Below are 20321 nucleotides of genomic sequence, written 5' to 3'. Positions count from 1 at the left end.
CTGTACGGTATCCAGCATAACCACCAGCTGACAGCGTAGCCAGGTTTCCCGCAGGACATGTGGCATATTTTCCAGACCCGTGTATGTAGCCTGGGTATCTTACAGCATCTCAAATAGCACTAGTCACTCATATTTATGCAACTAAATTATGTCTTGTTAATTTGTGCCATTCTTTCATAAATACAGACTTAGGGTTTGTTTTAAAAAACAACAAAAAAAAGCACAAACTATTGTAAATGTGTGGTAAGCAGCAAGTTGGAGGCTATCTTCCTTGGGAGTTGGCGACCTCAGACACCCCAGCTCTGCTCTCCACTCGGTGAGGTGGCTTTCGGTAGGGTGTCGGTGCGCTCGGGCGTCAGGCCGTTGGAAGGAAATGATGGAAATGACCTTACTGGGAAACACACCTGTTCATACGCCCTGGGTGTGTGCCCACGAACCGCGCCATACAGCGTACGTCTCTGTGGGCAAGCAAGAAACGCGGCCCCGAGGAGCATTTCGCCAGCCTCCGCTCTCCCGCCCCGCCGCCAGGCGTCGCCGTGACGCCGCGGCCATAGAGAGGCGCCCCCGCCGAGCGCGCGCCGCCTCCCCGCCGTCCGGGCAGCGCTTCGCCACGCGGAAGCGGAAGCGGCCCCGGCGGCGCGCGGAGGGGCAGGGTCCGGCACGGGCCGGGGCGGCGGCGCGCGGGGCTGGTCCGGTCCAGCCCAGCCCGGCCCAGCCCAGCCCGCCGGCTGCGGGTGAGGCGGGCGCCGGGAGGATCCTCCGGGGGGCGGGGAGGGGCTGGCGGGGCGCCGCCGGGCTCTGGCCGCCGGGGAGCGCCTCGGGGAGCTGGCGGCGGAGGGTACGGGTAGCCCGGCCCGGCGGGGTTGGGGACGGAGGCGCTTCCCCGCTGGCGTCTTCTGGGGGCCTCGCTCAGCCGGCCGGGTCCCTCCCGCTGCCGGCCTTCCCGCGGGCGGGCGGTGGTCGCGGCTGCGGAGTGGCTGCCGGCGCTCCTCCGCCGCGTACCGCCGGGGCGGCTCAGCGCTGCTCGCAGGGAAGGTGGTGGGGCTTCAGGCTTTTCAGTGAAAGGGGCGTTTTTCTCTCGTTGCAGACACCTTCCAAGTCTTCCTGCTGGAGAACGTGGGATCCGCCTCGGCGCTAGCCTGCTGGGGTTTACTGGTTGTTAAGTAGACTTCAAAGCAGTGTGACGTCGCTCCGCCAGGCCCTTCCTTCCTGAGAAAGGGTAGCTGCTTTCTGAGCCATCACATACCAACTTCATGTATTCCTAAGATTGTCATCAGCTTCTTGGTTTTTTTCTGAGGCCTTACTGAGGTTTAATTACTTATAGATTCTAGTGGTTATAAAGTAATTTAAGATGTTTGTACTACTCAGTTTTAACTGTCTAATTGACTCTTGTATTACGAAACATTGTTTTAACTTGGGAATGGTTAAATGGCCAAAGAATTAAATTACTTACGGATAAGGGCTATTTTATTTGACTACTGTTGGCCTGCAACTTAAACTTGCATCTTTTATTTTTTTATCCTATGCTTTTTCTGTGTTATGGCTGCTGCAACAATAGTTCATGATACATCAGAAGCTGTAGAGCTCTGTGCTCCCTGTGGGTTATACCTTAAACCCATTACAAAAATGACCATCAGTGTGGCACTTCCTCAGCTGAAACAACCGGGAAAATCCATTTCGAACTGGGAAGTGATGGAAAGATTGAAAGGGATGGTGCAGACTCATCAGTTTTCCACTCTGCGAATTTCTAAAAGCACAATGGATTTCATCCGGTTTGAAGGAGAGGTTGAAAACAAAAGTTTGGTTAAATCTTTTCTGGCGTGCCTTGATGGCAAAACAATAAAGCTGAGTGGCTTCTCTGACATTTTAAAAGTCCGTGCTGCGGAATATAAGATTGACTTTCCTACCAGACATGACTGGGACTCGTTTTTCCGTGATGCAAAAGATATGAATGAGACTTTGCCAGGAGAAAGGCCAGATACTATTCACTTAGAGGGCTTACCTTGTAAGTGGTTTGCAGCAAAGGACTCTGGCTCGGAAAAGCCAAGCGAAGAAGTCCTTATAAAAGTTTTCAAGAACTTTGGAGAAATACGTAATGTGGACATACCCATGCTGGACCCTTACAGAGAAGAAATGACTGGCAGAAATTTTCACACTTTCAGTTTTGGAGGCCATTTAAATTTTGAAGCTTATGTTCAGTATCGAGAGTACGCGGGTTTCATTAAAGCCATGAACGCCCTGCGAGGGATGAAGCTGATGTATAAAGGCGAAGATGGCAAAGCAGTGGCTTGCAATATAAAGGTGAGAAACTGCAGGCTTTTTTATGGGAACCTGTGTGAAAGACCGAGTACAACTAACTGTTATTTCCCTTGTGCTTAAAACTTACATCTGTATACTGTCATGATGACAACAGGTGACGGTAACAGCACTACTTTTATGGAGCAGCCATAGTAGAATTTTTAAAGGAAAATGGTGGAAAAAAAGTTGTTGTTAGACTATGTGAACAAAGTGAGTAGGGTTTTGCTTTTTTTTTTTTTTTTAACAAGACCGCTTTAGGAGTGAGAACTGCTTGATAGAAGGACCAAGTATATGAACATGGCCTACGTAAATAGTTTTTAGAAACTAATATTTATTTCTAAATTTTGTCATTTCACTTAAAATTTTAATTTTGAACCAGTTCAGACATATTTCACCAGAAGGCTGACCTTAAAGTGCATTGTTCTCTCTTGTGTTCACTACAGATAGAAATTTTGGGGGAGAATTTCACAGCCTCAGTATCTGGTCCCTGCACTGATAATGAGGTCCACCAGACAAGTGTCGGAACAGTGAAATTCAATAGCACGTGGCCTGTACGGCCTGGAGAATACACAGTTGATCATTCTTCACCTACAGAAAGGCCTCACAAAGATTTAAACGATAATGTTAATCTGTAGCACAGTTTCCTGTGAGTGCAGTACACTTAATTCATAATATTTACATACTGAGTTTTCCAGATCTCTCTTTCTGTAACCTCATTGTCTTAGAAAATACAGCTATGACAGGAGAGGACAAGACAGTCTGTTCAGATGTAGTATCTGTGAAAGCATGATCTGAAGAAAACTTGCTCTGATATGTTTGGAGGTGGTCTGTGCATTTACGTAGCAGTTGAATGAAATGTTTCTGTTTCTGGGTGTATTTCGGTATGTTCAATAGTCATTCATTAAATCAGAAAGTGTATTTCAGGAAGAAGCTTGACTATTCCTTTATGTAATGTGGGAACATGCAAATATTTATTCAAATTGTAGTTTAGTCATTAGAAGTGAAATACTGTAATCCTTTATCTTGTTATCAGAGTTTTTCAGTTGGAGCACAGAAACTGTTTCTACTTTGACCCTCAAGGTTTTCAAGGGGATGTGAAATTCAAACTGTCACATACATGGAGGGGATCAGGGTTCCCAAATTTAGTTTGGCCCTTTCTGGCAGCTGCCCTGGGGAGTGACAGGAAAGAGAGAGGGCTGTGTTTGGACTGCGCTGTCAGGACAGACCTCTTTTATACAAAAGGTCACAACACCTTGTCTGTTTCTAGCTGTCTGTTCTTTTAGCCTGTTAGTGAAACATCATTTTACATAGAGCCCAGGGTAATTAAACTGCAGAATCAGAAAAAGCACTTGTTCTCTGCCCCATGGTTCATGACGATGGACCTCTGGGAATGTATTAGAGACCCCTGCCTGCCTGTGCACAGGTGGTATCTAGGATGGGAGATTAGGACACCAGGGGTGTAATGTGATGTCTGCTGGTGTCCTGTTCCATCATTCAGCTAGACATGGGCAAGGTGTGCTCGTATGTCCTGGGAGCCAAGCGTTTTCCTGGGTCCCATTGCTCAGAACTGTGAACTGTTTCCTCTGCTGAACGTAAGGATCATAGTTTTAGACAGAAAGGGAGGCCTTTATTTAGGCCCATTTCTACCTAGTCCTGTACAGTCCCTAACAACATACGTGAGTTGAATGAGTTCCGTATGTTTCTGTTCCGACAGGTTGAAAACATTGGACAGTCAGGGCCTAAACCACGCTAGGGTTTACTTTTGGATGTCTCACAAAATGTACACTGGTACGTGATTGTGCTAGTGTGCAGGGATTTAGTTCCCAGTTATCTTGTTATAGTACTCTGGTGCTTGCTCTAGGCACAAAGAGAAGTTTGCTTTGCTTTGGAAAAGGTTTTATATTTCTGATTGTACTTACACTGTAATTTGGATACCTTTGTGCTAAGCTAAAATGGTTGGGGATTGTGTAGGTTGTCCAGGATTTTTTTCTTTTTTCCACTTAAAACTGTTTTCAATTGTATCCTGTAAAGGTTTCTTTTGACTCAACAAAACACCTCAGTGATGCATCAATTAAGAAGCGTCAGCTTGAAAGGCAAAAGCTTCAAGAGCTTGAAAAACAGAGAGAAGAACAAAAACGTAAAGAGAAGGAAGCTGAGGAAAAACAAAAAGAGGAAGAAAGGTATTTATCGTTTATTGCTCAATTATATTTTTAACAATCAGGCTTAGCAAAACTGCTTGCTCCACCATATCAGCATCAATAAATAGAAAATATTTAAAGACAAGTTTCCTTTCAAAGTTCTACTCCTGTAGCTAAGGCAGAGCACTTAAAACTGAGTGAGAATATTGTGGTGTTTTTGAGGAAATAGGGTTCAGGGATTATGAGATTTGGAGGAGAGTGTTGTACACTTTTTTTTTTTTTTTTTTTCCTTGAACTGTAATTCCAAGAGCTGGGAATTTACATGATGTGTAGTCATTCTGATGGAAAAATATGCACTAAATGGAGAATAGAAAATAATGCACTAGTTCTACTACTAGTAACTTCGATATTATAAATCTAATTTTTTCTTAACATCAGTATTATTCTAGGAAAGGGATGGGATACAGGCATATCTTAACACTGACATTTTAAGAAAACATATAGGTGTGGAGATGTCACAAGTCAGCTGTTCAGAATATAAACACAAATGGATCAAATTGTTTCAGAGGCTGTATGGTGTCCATTTGCTTTGATGGTGTATAAATTCTCATTGCTTAATGTTTAGATATTAAACAGTTTCTGAAACTGTAGGGTTATTGTCACCAATGCTTGTGTTTGGTTCAAAAATATTAAATCTGCAAAATACTCAATTTCCTAAAAATCATGCCATTAGATACCTGATCTCAGAAACCTTCAGCCTTTTACATAAGCTACCATTTTGTCCTAATGACTGAAATAAAGGACACCAACCGCTGCACACATTAATTGGCTTGGTAATTTTCTTCTCACTGTGATGATTTACTGTCCAGCTGCCTGATGCATTGTTACTGTCTCTGGTGGAATTGGTTAAAAAAAAATATTTTTGTTGTAGCCATGGTTTATGTTTGGATTCCAACTTGTATTTTAAGTATTGACAGGCTGATGATTGTTTGCTATCAAAACTAGTGGTTAAAATGTTCACTGTTTTCTACTTCTGTTTTTCAGTAATCAACAACACTTACTTAGAAACAAATTTACTCAAAGTACAAAATATATTTTTATATACAGTGGAAGTCTAAACTTTTACCTGCCCTAGATAAGGTAAAAAATATTAATCTCTTTTTAGGAAGCAGAGGGAGCTTGAAGAATATGAGAGAGAGAGAAAAAGAGAAGAAAAGTTGCGCAAAAGAGAACAGAAACAGAAAGATCGTGAAGTTCGACGAAACAAAAAACAGCTTGAAAAGCTTCAAGCTGAAGAACAAAAAAAACTGCAAGAGAAGATAAAGTTAGAAGAAAGGAAGCTCCTGTTAGCTCAAAGAAATCTTCAGTCCATTAGACTAATTGCAGAACTGCTAAGCAGGGCAAAGGTAACTTCAATATTTATTTCAGAAGCTAATGAAAAATGCAGCAGAACAAAGCCTTTTACTGACTTGAGAGGGAGTGGGGAGTGCTGTTCATTAACCAACAGATTTAATACCTCTCCAGATGCTATTTCTTAAACTAAAAATTCAAAAAAGTGCAATGAAACAGTAGTTCAGCCTTGGTAAAAATATGCACATATAGGTAAATGGAAGAGTGAACTTGAACCTGTAGTCCTGAGTAGCACTTTTTTACTTGTAAACTAATTGACAGACTTGCTCTTAAGTCCAGTAAAAGAATGTGTAAGCAAGATAAAGTGAACTAAACACAGAGGATAAGATGCTAAGACTCCTTATTTCTAATTCCAGTTTTGATACTGTTTCCCATCTGGCTTTCAGCAGTTCCGTTAACTATTATTTGCAGTTTCAGAGAATGAGCTTTCATTGTTTGATGTTTGAAAATGTGCAGAATGATTTTTCTGTAGAAAAAGCACTGTCAGCTAAAGTTTCTAATGTTAGATCCTGTCTCTCTAACAGTATTGTTATTTTTCATTGAAACAGGATGTCATTTGCTTAAGACTTAAGTAAAGCCATGTTTGGGTGTAATGTAACGTATGTTAAGTATTTTCTGTAAAAATGAAAAACTGTGTGGCAAAGCACAGTTTTCCTTTTTTTCCTCAGGAGTGTTTTTGAACCCATACAGTGCTATGTGGTCAGTTATATGCTAGGAGAAGGCAGTAATACTTCTTGTAGGCTTTGTGACTTTGCAGCTGTGAAATGGAAGAGTCGTCTGATAAAATAGACCAGTGTGTTTCTTTCAGTCTGAGTTTTGAGGTCTACACTAAACTGTTAGTCCTGGTCAGAATAAAAAAAAAAGCTTAAACCATCTTTTTCAGTATCGTGAGTTTCTAAAGTGGTTGACAAGACGAGAATAACTTTCCACATAATATGTGTGCATTTAGTTATTTGCTGGTTTTATGGACTCATTGTAAAGTCATCTATGAACCACAGATTGCAATTTAAGAGAAATGCATGTTTTACATTTGACTGAAATCTTCAAGTACTGACCCTGATAAATGTAGTCTAATGCTTCAAATTTCATGTGTTGTTTTAGCTTGTGTGTTACTCTCGTCATATTAAGGAGCCACAAAGACCAAGCTTTGGTTTTGCCTTGTGAAACAGCTAGGAGAAATTAACACTCAAAAGAGTCTGTGGACTAATGCTAATGTTTCACCTTAGATCAGTTGTGTGTTAATGGGTTTTTTTCGATGGGTTGGTTTTGGATTTTTTCGCTTTAAGAGGGAAACAACAGTTTTATTTTGGGATAGTTAAGTTCTGTTTGTTTTATTTTATTCTATTGCCATATTGCTGATTTTGTGTTATGGTATAACTTGGAAACATGAGCAGGTCTGTAAATATTTTTTGTTTACTCTGACCTGTTCTTTGAACATCTTTCAGACAGTAAAGCTTTTGGAGCAAGAACATAATGAAGAAAAGATTAGGCTTCAGCAGCTAGAGGAGAGACGAAAGCTTCAGGAGGCTGAACTCAAACGTGTGGAAGAGGAAAAAGAGAGAGCACTGGGCTTGCAGAGGAAGGAAAAGGAACTGAGGGAGAAACTACTGAACAATCTTCTGAGCAAGAAAATGGATGCAGTTGATCAAAACAAAGAAGAAACTGAAGCATCTCAGTCTGACATGCCGAAAACCCCGAGTAGTATTCCACACACTGTGTCATCCAGCTGCATCACTTCTACCTCAGGGCAGGCTGTTACAGGCAAACTGGCTCCTGACTCTCAAAGAGAAGTAGCATCCCCTGAGAATGTACACACTCAATGCAAGTACTTGAATGGCAACATTCATGACAAAGTTCATGTCAGAGAAGGTCAGAAACTTCATACCACAAACTCTGAGAGGTGTTCTGAGAAAAGAAGTTCAGGGGTACTTTCATGTGCTCCTGCCAATAACCAGCAGCAGAAGAACCTCTCTAGCTATGACCAGAATACCTGCAGAAAGGACTCACACTGTGAGCAGGGCAAACGCAGCACAGAGCCAAGGAGAAGAAAGAGCCGTTCGTGTAGCAGCATAAACACTGATGAGAGTAAGGGTAAACGAGAGAGGAGCAGACACAGAAGAGATGCAAGTTATCAGGATGAAAAACGGACGAAAGAAAGGAGGTATTATAGACACTCTAGCAGAAGTTACAGTCCTCGACGAAGCCATAGTCCTCGTCGAAGAAATGTAAGCCCCAGACGTTCACGCTACAGAAGAAGTAGCGAACGTAAACGAGACAGAAGAGAAAGAAGTCAGAGTCGCAGAAGCGTGAGCAGGAGGCGAAGGCACCGGAGGAGATCACTGAGTAAGCAAAGGAGTACTTGGAGTGGGTAGTGGAGGCATTGGCTCCTTGGAAAAGCTGTGGTTGGACAAAAGGGCCAGAAGGTTGTAAATGAGACCTCATCGGTGTGACTGCTATAGAAAACACGTTTGTTTCAACCAATGCTTAACTTGCATCTAGTCCCTCAAATCAAGAAAATAGATGCCTGATTTTTGACGTTCCTTCGTGCTTTGTTGTCTCTTTCTAGGTTTCTACCACAATGTAGGTATAACCACCTGTGCTCGTGCTTGAGTTCCTACAGTGCTAAAAGCCAACCCGTTTTCTTGATTTTCAGTTTTCTAAACCTTAATTTTAGTTGATTTAGTATTTATCTCTGTATCACCTAATTTGGCTTGAGAAGTACGTGTGTGCCAGTTACAGGAGCTCCAGACGTGACAAGCTGTTACATACAGATTTGATTTTAAATGCTTTCTGGTGCATTCAATGAAATCACGTTTAACAAAGTAGAGTTTTTGCTGATTGAGATGCATAACGGGACTTTCATATAGTTCTTAAAACTGACTATAAAGATATGCAGGATATCTTTTAAACTGCTGATTCCTTCATATGTCTGTATGGTGCCAAGCTTTGTGGCCCAAGTTATTCTGGCATATAATGCCATTTGTATAATAATACTTTCCATGTAAGAGAGGCACACTGATGTAGGAAGTAGGAAGCAGTGGTAAAATGGTTGAAAAGTTGTTCTGTTATTTTGTTGACATATATGGCTTTGTAATTACTTCTGGTGGCACGGAGCCACTTGAAGCATTTTTTCAGGTACATACAGAGCTAGCCATTGTCTTTTGAAAAAGGGGCCTTCTTGCTAAATTATTTTTACTTGTGTTGGAAAGTAAGGCTGCAGTGTCTCTTGTTAAATCCATTTACAAATACCTTTGCTTCTAAAATGCAGCTCAGGAATATTAAAAGCTATAATATTACAGTGAAAGAGTTTATTTTGCCTTTTTATGGTAAAATTAAAAAGAAAACTTTCCAGTGAACTGAAGTTGCTGTTTTCATATGTCAGTGTATTAAAATCTGAAGAGTGTTGTATGAGAACCCATTTGTTGGAAAAAGCAGTCAACACATTTGAATAATGAAGCTCAGCCACACTTCTTGATGGTCCTGTTACATACAGCAATGTCAACTGTCAATTCAGCGGGACATGTGCTCTTTATGTACAGCCTTCAGATGACATTTTCCTCACACTGATGCATCAAATCAAAATGCATCCCTTTCCTGGAGTGCCTGAGGAGCACACTGGTGCTGCAGCTCACTCAGCTGGATGCCTGGCTGGCTGAGTTTGTCTGCATTGCTTCCAGTGAATCCATGTGAGGTTTGCTTCTTACTAGACCATGCTGTTGAAATCTTTGTAGTTACTAGCTGTGGAAAGAAAAGGTAGACATACTCTTATTTTCCTGGCAATTCATGTTTTTAAAGATCTCCAATTCTGTTACTTCTCAACTTTTTGTGACTTCTCTTCTGAGTTTCACCGCTGTCTTGAGGGCTAAGAGCAAGACTGATTAATCATCTCAACACCACCAGTCTCTTAAATTCTGAGCAGTTGCTTTCCATGGAGAGTTCATTTTTCTACTATCGTTGTTAAAGTATTAAAAACCTATCTACCTGAAGATAAGTTCATCTTCAGTAATGAGTTAGCTAAAATCCAATCTGATGTTGGTTGCAAGTATTTGATAGGGCTGGTGGGATGCCTGTTTGTAAATGCATGCAATTCTGCTTAGCCTGCTCTTAAATACTGACACAGTCAGTGACAGACTGTTGTCACTATTATGTGACAAGTTTAACTGATGGCTGTCAGCACCAGTGTCTCTGAGCTCAGGATTAGATTCTTACTAGTATTTCTGCAGTATATTTCTACTGTGGATTTCCACTGGGACTGATATGTTGGGTGAGGGTCTTGATGTATTATGCAAGTAATCGGGGAGATGCTAGTTTATAATGCTACTTTCAGGAAGTCATCAAGCTATGAATGCAGTGTCATTGCCAGGAGTGGAAGCAGTTAAAGCAACAGCAGTCACCAAAAAGTGTTGGAGTCATACTAGAAGAATCCAACAGATACTGTTAGTTGATACAAGAAAGGACTGTGCTGTATAGGTTTTTTTGCTCCAGAGAAGGTGCCAAGAGCAGGTTTTGTATCCCACCCTGAAATGATTAAATTCTGTAAGCTCCCCTGATATTTAGGGCAGTTTCTGAGTCCAGGGAAGATAATTGTGGGAAGAATGTTCAGCTGTCAGGCTTTCATAATCATTCAGCTTAACACATCATATCTAGCACTGGCTTCATACAGTGTCCTAAAAGTGCAGTAACGTAAAGTAACTCAGTTGTTTATAGTGCTTGTGTTATTTCTTTTCACAGCAGCTTCAGGAAGAAAAGCCTGAAAGTGCTTTGAAGCTACTTGCAAACGCTTACTTGCCAAAATGCGGAGGGAATGTGGAAGAAGTCTGCTTTCAGTCAGCCAGCTGAACCTGATCAAAATCTCTGAAAACTCCTAGTACCTAAAATTGCCCAGTAACTGCTCAGTTCAGAGTTTTGTCTAGTCTGACACTTAGCAATATTGTTGCTTCAGGTGTGTGTTTTACATCAAAGCTCTCCCACAATCTTTCCAGTGCTGAATGCTCTGAAATGGATATTACGTCATGTGTCCTTGTTCTGGGTCTGACTGATGGAGATAACTTTCTTCATAGCTGCTGGTATGGTGCTGTGTTCGAATTTGTGACAAGCAGTGTTGATAGCACACTGGTGCTTCACCTATTGCAGAGCAGTCCTTGCGCGCCGTCAAGGCCGCCTCCATTTCACATTTTGTGCACAGCCCTCAAATGGGTAGGCTGAGGTTGGAAGGGGACACAGCTGAGACAGCTGACCCCAACTGACTGAAGGGATATCCTGTGCCATGTAACATCATGCTCAACAATAAAAATGGGGGCTTTTCTCTTACCGAGGTAGCCATTGCTCCAAGACGGACTGGGCATCAGTTTACTTGCAGTCTTCATTGATGATGGACTTTGAACTGCAAGGAAACTCGAAAAGAGTTGAAACTGTAACCTTTTAATAAGGTCACAAATATAAATTATACCATACCCAGTATAATTTATCCAGGTTTTTATTATGGCTGGGGTACGTGCTTGTACTACTGCAAAAACCTCGCTGATACAATAACTTAAAGAATATAATTTTTGATAGTAAACAGTTGCTCTTTGTTCTTTATTTATTGTAAGTCTGTACATTTCTACCACGTATCTTCTAGGGGTCTCAAGTGTTTCAAATTAAAGAACCTAGGATACCAGCAGGCTTTATAATGGCTTCTAGAAGCCGAAGTACTTAAGTTACTGATATTTTTCTCTACTCTGGAAGAATGTTGTGATGCTGCTTAAATCTTACCTGATTGCTCGGATTTGCAAGACTGACTTTCAGGATCTATCTAAAAGCAGATAAAATGAGTTGGTCTTTTTTCTTCCATTTCAGTGTATGTCTGTTGAAAAACCTTGAGTTCATATGAAAAGATAAGTATTTAATGTCTATCCTTTGCTGCTTAATATCTATCCTTTTAGCTGCTTTAAAGTAATGTCCATTTGAAATGGACTTCAAATTCTGGTCAACAAACTTTGGCCGAATTAATGAAGGAGTACCAATAATCCACACTACTGTTCTTTATTAAATTTGCAGTGCTTAAATCACACTGTAGTCACAGGCTCTGATATAAGTGTTAAAGAAATTGAAGAATATAGGATTTAGCAACTAATAATTATCAAAGACATACCGAAGTAATAAATACTTCTGAAACATTGACTTTATGTTGATAAGGTTGAGTATTGGATAGAGTCTGACTTAGCTACTATGCTGCCTCTACTTTCAGACCCTTAGCTGCTAAAATCTAATTCATTGAGAATGTCTGCAAAGATACCTGCCTATTTACTGCTGAAACTGGTCAGTGAGGATTAAGTACTAGTAGTAACCTGACTCTCTTTGTCTAGGCTTGTCATGAGTTGCATGTTACTTATGTAACTTTGATGCAATGGGACATATCTTATTCCCTTTGTCTGCCAATATTCAGGGTTTGGTTTTGTTTTGGTGGCATTGTTCCCCTGGGTTGTAAGCAGGAATATGGATTTATTCACTGTTTTTATCAGAATGTCAAGGATCTGGTGAGTGAGACTATAAGTCTTTGTTTCTTCTCCATTAGACTATCATTTGGAGCCTGGATGTCAGTTTTCATCTTGAATGAACGCATGGCAGCCTCAGAGAAGTAGGGTAGAGATGGGGAAAGAAATCCTTGAAGACGATGGAAGCCTTCAGTACAAGTCATTCCTCCAGAAGTGTTAAGCTTATCCCATGAATTTGACTTCATTTTTTTTGTCCTGCTTTTAAACTCTGGAGCTCTTCACATGCCATTGCACAGCCAAGAGCTCAAATAGTTTCCAACTTCCTGCTCTGTGTCAGGCAGTCATACCTGTCAATTTTAAGCTGGGGAAAGGTCAGATTTACTCTTTGTTGGTATGTTTTTTTCCTTCAGTAGTGGAAAAATTTCCTCAGCAGGACTGGTGTGGTATATGGGGTGTTAATCCCATTAAGCCATGGATGGGGCAACTCCGCAGTACAGCACTGTGTTCATGCCTACTGGAAGGTCTTGGCAGAAGCAGAGAGACCTCTGAGCCTTATTCCGCTTACTGAGTCCCAAGAAATGCCCAGGGTTTCTTCTGACGTTCTGCCTCCGTTCTTGGGTCTTAGGTCACACAATGAGACAGGACAGTTTTTGCAGTTGTGAGGATGCACCTTTCTTCTTGCAGCTCCAGGAGAGATTTCACATCTGTCACCACAGAACAGTGTCTTCCTTTTGTCCTCATAGAGGTGCCAGGAGAACAGGATCGAGCCAGTGGTAGCCCACCTTGCTTTTGAAGATCTGTAGGGTTCAGAAGTGTATTAATCATCTAATGATACAAAGCAACGTGTGACCTCTTCCCATTTGAGGATGAGGACACTGCTTATCACAGACCGCTTGCAGCAGATCTGAGCTGAGGCAGGTGGGAAGGTTGTGGACCAAAGCTCCTGAGCCTGCCTGTGCCGTGCAGGAGCTTGTGCGTGCTGTCCCTGCACGTGCTGTTGCCTCACCACGGCTGTTGGCACTGGCAGCCAAGAGTGGTTTTCCTGCAGCCCTTCTTAAGTAAAGAAGAACATGAGCCTCGAAAGGGTAAGAAATCCAAGTTCCTGTTGCTATGGTCAGTGTTACCACATAGTCCTGTTCTGATCCTTAAAGAAGAATGTCTCCTGTTTCTATCTGAGGGCTGATGAGTCTCTGCGCTTACCAGCCTTTCAGCCTGCAATTTTCTTATCTCCTGGCCTCAGCCTGCACTAGGTGACTCAGGAAGCAGCTTAATGAACAGAAACTACAGCATCTCCACAAGGGCAAGGCCAAGCCCTTCAATATGATTGTTTAGGTGCTTTCCATCTGCTTACTGTCTGCTGTGGTAATTTTGATCATGTATGAATCATATTGCTGGAAATCATTGATATTAATAAGAAGTGGATACCAAAGCTGTGACCATACCCATGTTTTTTTCTAATTGACTCTGCCTTTGTAGAGTAATCTATTCAATGACCTAGAATAAGGGCATATGCGTGATTAGGTATGCATATAAAAAACTTTTGATACGTTACCTGGAAGCATGATCTTGAAAGCTGCTAGAGAGAATGGGAATTTTTACAGTGGCTCCCAAAATAGCGCAGGAGTGTACCAGGGACTGCAAGACTATAAATGCAGACCAATGAGAGTTGATCACTGATCAGTGCTACCTGGACATCGCACCACTGTCGGCTTTAGGGCAGTTCTTGAACACGTATAGGATTGTGTAACAGACTGTTGTGGCTGCTCATGTTTGATAGCAGAAGTGGAGATGTTAGATTCTATATAAGATAGCAATTAAATCAACTAGTTTGGCAGATCCCCTAATTCCTAAATGGGTGAGCAAAATGGAACACTGATGTCTTGTATTGCTATACAAGTTAAGGGGTTTTTTTAATCGTAATTAAGAGGAAATATATATATTACCTATTTTTTGATCTGGTATACTGACTTTGAGGTTGGGATACAACACCCATCTCATTAAGCTTATGTTGCATCCTGTTGATCTGGCCCTTCCCCAGCCCAATGAACATGTTATTTGCAGAATGTATCTTTTGCTGCCTCACAATAAATTTGCAGAGTATTCTCTAGTGTTTATATAAAGCAGCAGTCTAGTTGCAGTTGATCTTTCAGAACTGGGTGTGCAGAATGAATCACTCTACTGTCTTACATTCCTACATCTGTAAGTATTGTTGTTAATAGGAAGTGTACCTCTATTTTTTTTTGTATTTAATCTGATACCAGGCTCCTGAAGCTTGTTTGAAATGGTATGCACTACCATCCTTTCTTCTTTAATCATAGCACAGAAAATGAATTTGATTTGATTCTCTCACATGCTGCCTGAATACATCTCCTGCTGCCTCACAAAAAAAAAAAAAAAAAATCATAGCTTATCTCAAACAAATGCTTTGCCATAGTTGTAGGTTATAAAACTTTTGAAGGCTGTTTGGAATTATTTTCTAATTGATAACTAATCTAGTCACACGTGCACTGTGGCACCTGTGAAGTGAGCTCTACCTGCTCTGGATGATCCGGATGCCCAGGAGTACTGTCCTTGAAACTGGACTATTTGTAGGACAACATGAAGGTATAATGGTGTGGTAGCACCACAGTCACTCCCAGATAGCAGTCTCAACCTGCCAACAAAGTGGCTTAAACCGGAACTGATCACCCTCAGAACAGGTCTTCCCTGCAATTCTGCATATGATCCCAGACACGTGTCTGTAAGTGGTCTGAGGAATTACTTAGTGGTGTCTTACTTTCTGCCATAACTGGAAAAGGGAAGGGCTGGCAAAGTCTTTCTCTTCTGCTCACTACACCTGGCATAGCTTCCTGTCTTGGTTTAGCCCCAGCTGGTGACTAAGCGCCACCCAGCTGCTTCACTCACACCCCCCAGGTGGGATGGGTGAGAAAATCAGAAGGGTAAAAGTGAGAAAACTCACAGGTTGAGATAAAGACAGTTTAATAGGTAAAGCAAAAGCTGTGCACACAAGCAAAGCAAAACAAGGAATTCATTCACCACTTCCCATCGGCAGGCAGGTGCTCAGCCATCTCCAGGAAAGCAGGGCTCCATCACACATAACAGTGACTTGGGAAGACAAATGCCATCACTCCAAATGTCCCCCTTCCTTCTTCTCGGAGCTTTATATGTTGAGCATGAGATTATATGGTGTGGAATATCCCTTTGGTCAGTTGGGGTCAGCTGTCCTGGCTGTGTCTCCTCCCAACTTCTTGTGCACACCCATCGTCCTTGCTGGTGGGGTGGTGTGAGAGGCATAAAAGGCCTTGAGTCTGTAAGCCCTGCTCAGCAATAGGTGAAAAACATCCCTGTATTGTTGACACTGTTTCCAGCACAAATGCAAAACACAGCCCCATACAAGCTACTATGAAGAAAATTAACTCTATCCCAGCCAAAACCAGCACACCTGCAAACAGCATAATGCTGTGAAAAACATTTGAGGTGAGCCACCAGGTAAAAGGACTTCAGGGGTGCTTGCCTATGCCAAGTCATGGGAGCTTCTTTCTGAAGCTCTTTTTGAAAAAATGGAGGAGAGGACTATCAGATTAACAAGTGGCCTTTTCAAGGCAGTTCTGTGCCCACTGGTTGCCCTTGTGATGCTTGGCAGAGCACAAGTAACTTCTGACATGAGAGTCTGCCTCAGCTGCTGTCCGTCTTGGTTTTCTTTTTGAATCTCTCTCTCTTTAAAGTTTCCGTCTCCCCCATTTTTAGGTCGTGAACCTGTCTGTCCTCAGGGATACTATGTCTCTTATCTGCTGGGACCTTCCTCTGACAGAGATCTCAATGACTATTTGGTTGAATTATTTGTTGAGAGATTATTTGCAGGCCAGAAAGTTAAACAAAGAACAACACTGGATTGTTTGTGGTGGCCTTCAAAAGACATTCTCAGTCAGAGTTTTTACAATCAGGAAGACTGAGGAGAAGGGAAGGTTTGCTTAGAGAATGAGCTGGGTATACAGAATTTTCTGCCCACTCCAAATGTCTGCCAATAGTATATGTGATGTAAACAGGAAAAAAAAAATTAGTTGATGTCAAAACCAGACAGAAGCAATAGTCATGTTACTAGGGAAATGCATCTATCATAAAACATGAGAATTAAGTTATAAAGAAGAAAATGAGCATTTTGTTAAAACTGGATGTTCTGTCTCAAAGAAAAAAGTATGATACTGATTATCTTGTTTTTTTAGGATTCTTTAAAAATAGAAGGGCACAAACTGTATTATCTTAGTGCACTTCCAGGCCATGTGATATAAGATGGGCATACTTAGAGGCTTAATAATGATAGCGAGGCACAGTTGTTTTCATACTGGCATTACTGAAGCTCATCTTCATAGTCATGTCCCTGAGATTTATACTTGTTGCTTATAAGGAAGGTTGCATGTGTGAAAATAGTGTCATCTGCCATTTCTCACTGGTAGACACATTAATTTTACTAAATCCGCTATGTTCATAGATCATTTCTTACTTTCAAATGTTACACAAAAATGACAATTATTTTTTGTGTAGTATATGTCTGTAGTGAGTCATTTAGGCAAAGAAAAATTAATCGCCAAAATAGAACCATGGGGGTAAAGTAACAGCTTTAGCCTGTGTGTGGTCTAAGCGCTATGACAAAACCCTGATGGAGTTTTCAGAGAAAGCAAGCCATTGCAATTTCATCTTCATGAATGCATTTGTAGCTTAAAAGAGCTTAGACTTTAAGCCTCACTAACAATTTACTTGGAAACAGCAGCGCACTGTGTGTGGCTTTGCATCAATCTGGTGTGGGTTATCTGCAACCCTCCTCCTCTATGTCTCGCTACTCGTAGTAATCCCATTAGACGATTACATCTGGTGTCCTCTACGGACAGATTTAGTCCTAATTGAAAAAGTACTTCAAGTGGGTTTAATTAACTGTGTGGCCATTTTATTACCAGAGCCTCTTGTACCCTATAACTTTGCCTTAAGTAAAGTAAATTTATGGCCCATTAGGGCATGCTATTCTACAGTTGTGCACATAACCGTTATTTAGTCAAAACTACAAGAATCAAGGGTTGAGCATTTTTGTACTCATGAATCTTTAATGCAGCTGTACTAAATGTCACTGTAATATCTGATTACCAATCTGTGGCTGAGTCATTTGAGGAAAGTAAGTCTGTAATCTGGTGAGCAGCAGCTAGCTCTTCCCAGGGTTGTTTTGTTTTCTTTAGTTCAACAGAAGAGAAGTGTATACAGCAGTATGGCAAGAATTTGCTCCCAGTGTGGTTGATTGCCTGGATCTGAATTGCTGTCATGATCCTGGGAATAAGAAATCTTTATGCTTGGGCAAAATTGCAGTGATTTATTTCTCAGTAGCAGGCATGCAGAATTGGCCTTTACCAGAGAAATATTTTTATTTTCCTACACCTTTCTCATCTTTTGGCTAAAAATATTTATCCTTGGCTACTGATATTTTTCTGTGTACAATTTATTTCTCTCTTTTAATTGGAGGAGAGAAAAAGCTGTTGAGGGAGAGAAGTTGACCTGGTTATCCGTATGGATGGAAACTCAGTGAGAAGTTTTTGAGCTTTCTTTTCCCATAGAACTGTCTTTGGAATGGGTGTGAGGAACTGAAAAAGCTGTAGCGTGATCAGTGAGAGTGGGTCTAGACTTGTGCAAATGAATGAACTCTGCAGACTCTCACTTAGCGCATGTGCAGATGGAAGTTCCTAAATAGAAACTGAGCTCGTGCGCTCTCCTTGAGGTGAGGATAGCAGGGGAAGATGACCATTATGAACGTAGCTGTGTTCTTGAAACCCATTGTCCATGCTTTTCCTTTGGAGAAATGGTGTCTTGCTAAATGCAAGCTGCAGAGATTCACAGTCACTCCGACAGAGAGGTGTGTTGTGATCTCCAGCCTACACAGTACAAAATAAACAGAATATTAGTGTCTAACTTGTACTGTACAGTGAAGTCTAGTGCACTAACAAGACAGTAGCACTATATGTACAGGCTATGTTGGCCAGGATGAGGAGGTCTAAGTGTTTCTACAGTTTGGTGTTTGCTGTAACTTTTGTATGTTCAGATCTACTGTTCTGGTAACACAGGAGACCCCGTGGTGGTAGAACCTGGGGAACAGGTACTATTTCTGAGATGTTTACAGAGGGGAAAAGGGCTGATAACTGTGACATCTGCTTAGCTAATTTTAACAACTGACTCCTTTTTAAAGTAGGTTGCTATTTCACTATTGGCTAAAAGAAATACAATATCTTCTGGTTGAAATGCAAGGATCTGAACAGAAAAAACAGATTCACAGATGGATTATACAGTGAAACCTTTCAGTTAAGAAAGTTTCGATGCATCTACAAAATGATCAGAGGGAACGTGGAAAACTTTATACTGGTCTGTTTCTTCTAAAATAAGGCAGAACTAACAGAACTAACCTTCAACAGCAGCGTATAAATACAAGCCTACTTCCTATGAAAAGAAGAGAACATTAAAATGTTGGCTTGGGACAAAATTGTAAAGTGCAGTCTTTAAACATACACCATGCTACTGCACACAAAATGTTGACCTGTATGTTGATCACTGTATTGCTCAAGTTTTCCCATTAACTTAATCGCTGAAGTGTGGAGAAAGCTACCACTGAAAGAGTGTTATTTTGTAACAGTTTGCCATCACTGTATTATCTAAGTCAGGCCTGAAGGGTTACTAAATGTGTGATATAAAAACTGTGAGTCTTTCCTTGATGGAAAGGGTCTTTTCTGACCTGAGAGCATCTGCCCAAAAAGGCAAGATGTGAGGCATTTACAAGCTGGAGTAACAGACAGTGGGGCAGAGATGTTTCAGGAAAGTAATCCAGGGTTTTAATTTTCTGATGAAAGACCTATGAGGTATGTTGTGTGTGAAGTTGAAATCTGTGCCACATCTGGCACTTGGCAGTCATTTCATTGTTTCTTCCCAAGGACTTTCTGCATGCCCCTGGTTAGTTTTGCAGAGAAGGGGAGGAAGACTCTACAAAAAGGACATTGAATTACTCGAGTGTGTCCAGAGAAGGGCAGCAAAGCTGGTGAAGGGTCTGGAGCACATGTCGTATGAGGAGCGGCTGAGGGAACTGGGGTTGTTTAGTCTGGAGAAGAGGAGGCTGAGGGGAGACCTCATCGCCCTCTACAGCTACCTGAAAGGAGGTTGCAGAGAGCTGGGGATGAGTCTCTTTAACCAAGTAATAAGTGACAGGACAAGAGGGAATGGCCTCAAGTTGTGCCAGGGAAGGTTTAGACTAGATATTAGGAAGCATTTCTTTACAGAACAGGTTGTTAGGCGTTGGAATGGGCTGCCCAGGGAGGTGGTGGAGTCCCCATCCCTGGAGGTGTTTAAGAGTCGGGTCGACATAGTGCTTAGGGATATGGTGTAGTTGAGAACTGTCAGTGTTAGGTTAATGGTTGGACTAGATGATCTTCAAGATCTTTTCCAACCTAGACTATTCTGTGATTCTGTGACTGTGGCAACCAGCTGGAAAATGTAGTGTTTTGTCATCCCTCAGCACCCTGCTCCGCCAAAACATGGTAAAGCACAAGTAGGACGCCCCTGCTGTGGTGCTACCATCAAACAGGCATTGCTTTCTAAACCAGTATGTGGGGAGACCTACAAAATACAGAAAAGGAACAAGAGTAGATTTAATTCCTTGTAGACTTCACCTGAGTAACCATTGTCAGAGCAAACCAGTCACTGCAATAAAGCAGCACAACAAACAGGTTCTTACAGCTTCTCTTTGGACTGGCTGCTTCTGCTCTTAGGGATGGGGTGTATGCTGCTGCCAGCCCCAGGGTCACCTGGACCTGTGCCCATCACAGCAAGTTTCAGCTCACCTCTGGCTACACCCCTGTGTTTCTTTGATCCTTTCTGTGGGCACAGATTGCAAACCAAACCAGGAAGCACACCCAGGTTTTTCACACCTGGGTGGAAATTACTGCAGGCACAGACTGTGGTGGGATGCTTTCTTTTC

General features: G+C 41.8%; 1 protein-coding gene across 10 annotated transcripts in view; it reads left to right on the top strand.

The window, feature by feature from the left end:
- The first annotated feature begins 624 nt into the window (after nucleotides 1-624).
- AKAP17A (A-kinase anchoring protein 17A) overlaps nucleotides 625-20321 on the top strand; it is a 22514-nt gene continuing 2817 nt past the window's right edge. For 2 of the 10 annotated variants that reach the window (XR_012621974.1, XR_012621973.1), the window contains exons 1-6: nucleotides 625-734; nucleotides 1088-2301; nucleotides 4330-4478; nucleotides 5602-5842; nucleotides 7292-8189; nucleotides 12403-13407. Coding sequence is in view for 7 of the 10 variants with exons in the window: in XM_074814928.1 (XP_074671029.1) it covers nucleotides 1540-2301; nucleotides 4330-4478; nucleotides 5602-5842; nucleotides 7292-8189; nucleotides 12403-12440 (2088 nt within the window). In the remaining 3 variants the exon portion in view is untranslated. The other 8 variants (XM_074814932.1, XM_074814926.1, XR_012621975.1 and 5 more) reach the window with 7 other exon arrangements.

This window comes from Strix aluco, chromosome 2, assembly GCF_031877795.1.
Source record: "Strix aluco isolate bStrAlu1 chromosome 2, bStrAlu1.hap1, whole genome shotgun sequence".
In the NCBI taxonomy this organism is placed as follows: Eukaryota; Metazoa; Chordata; class Aves; order Strigiformes; family Strigidae; genus Strix; species Strix aluco.
This window is presented reverse-complemented; position numbering and strand designations above follow the sequence as displayed.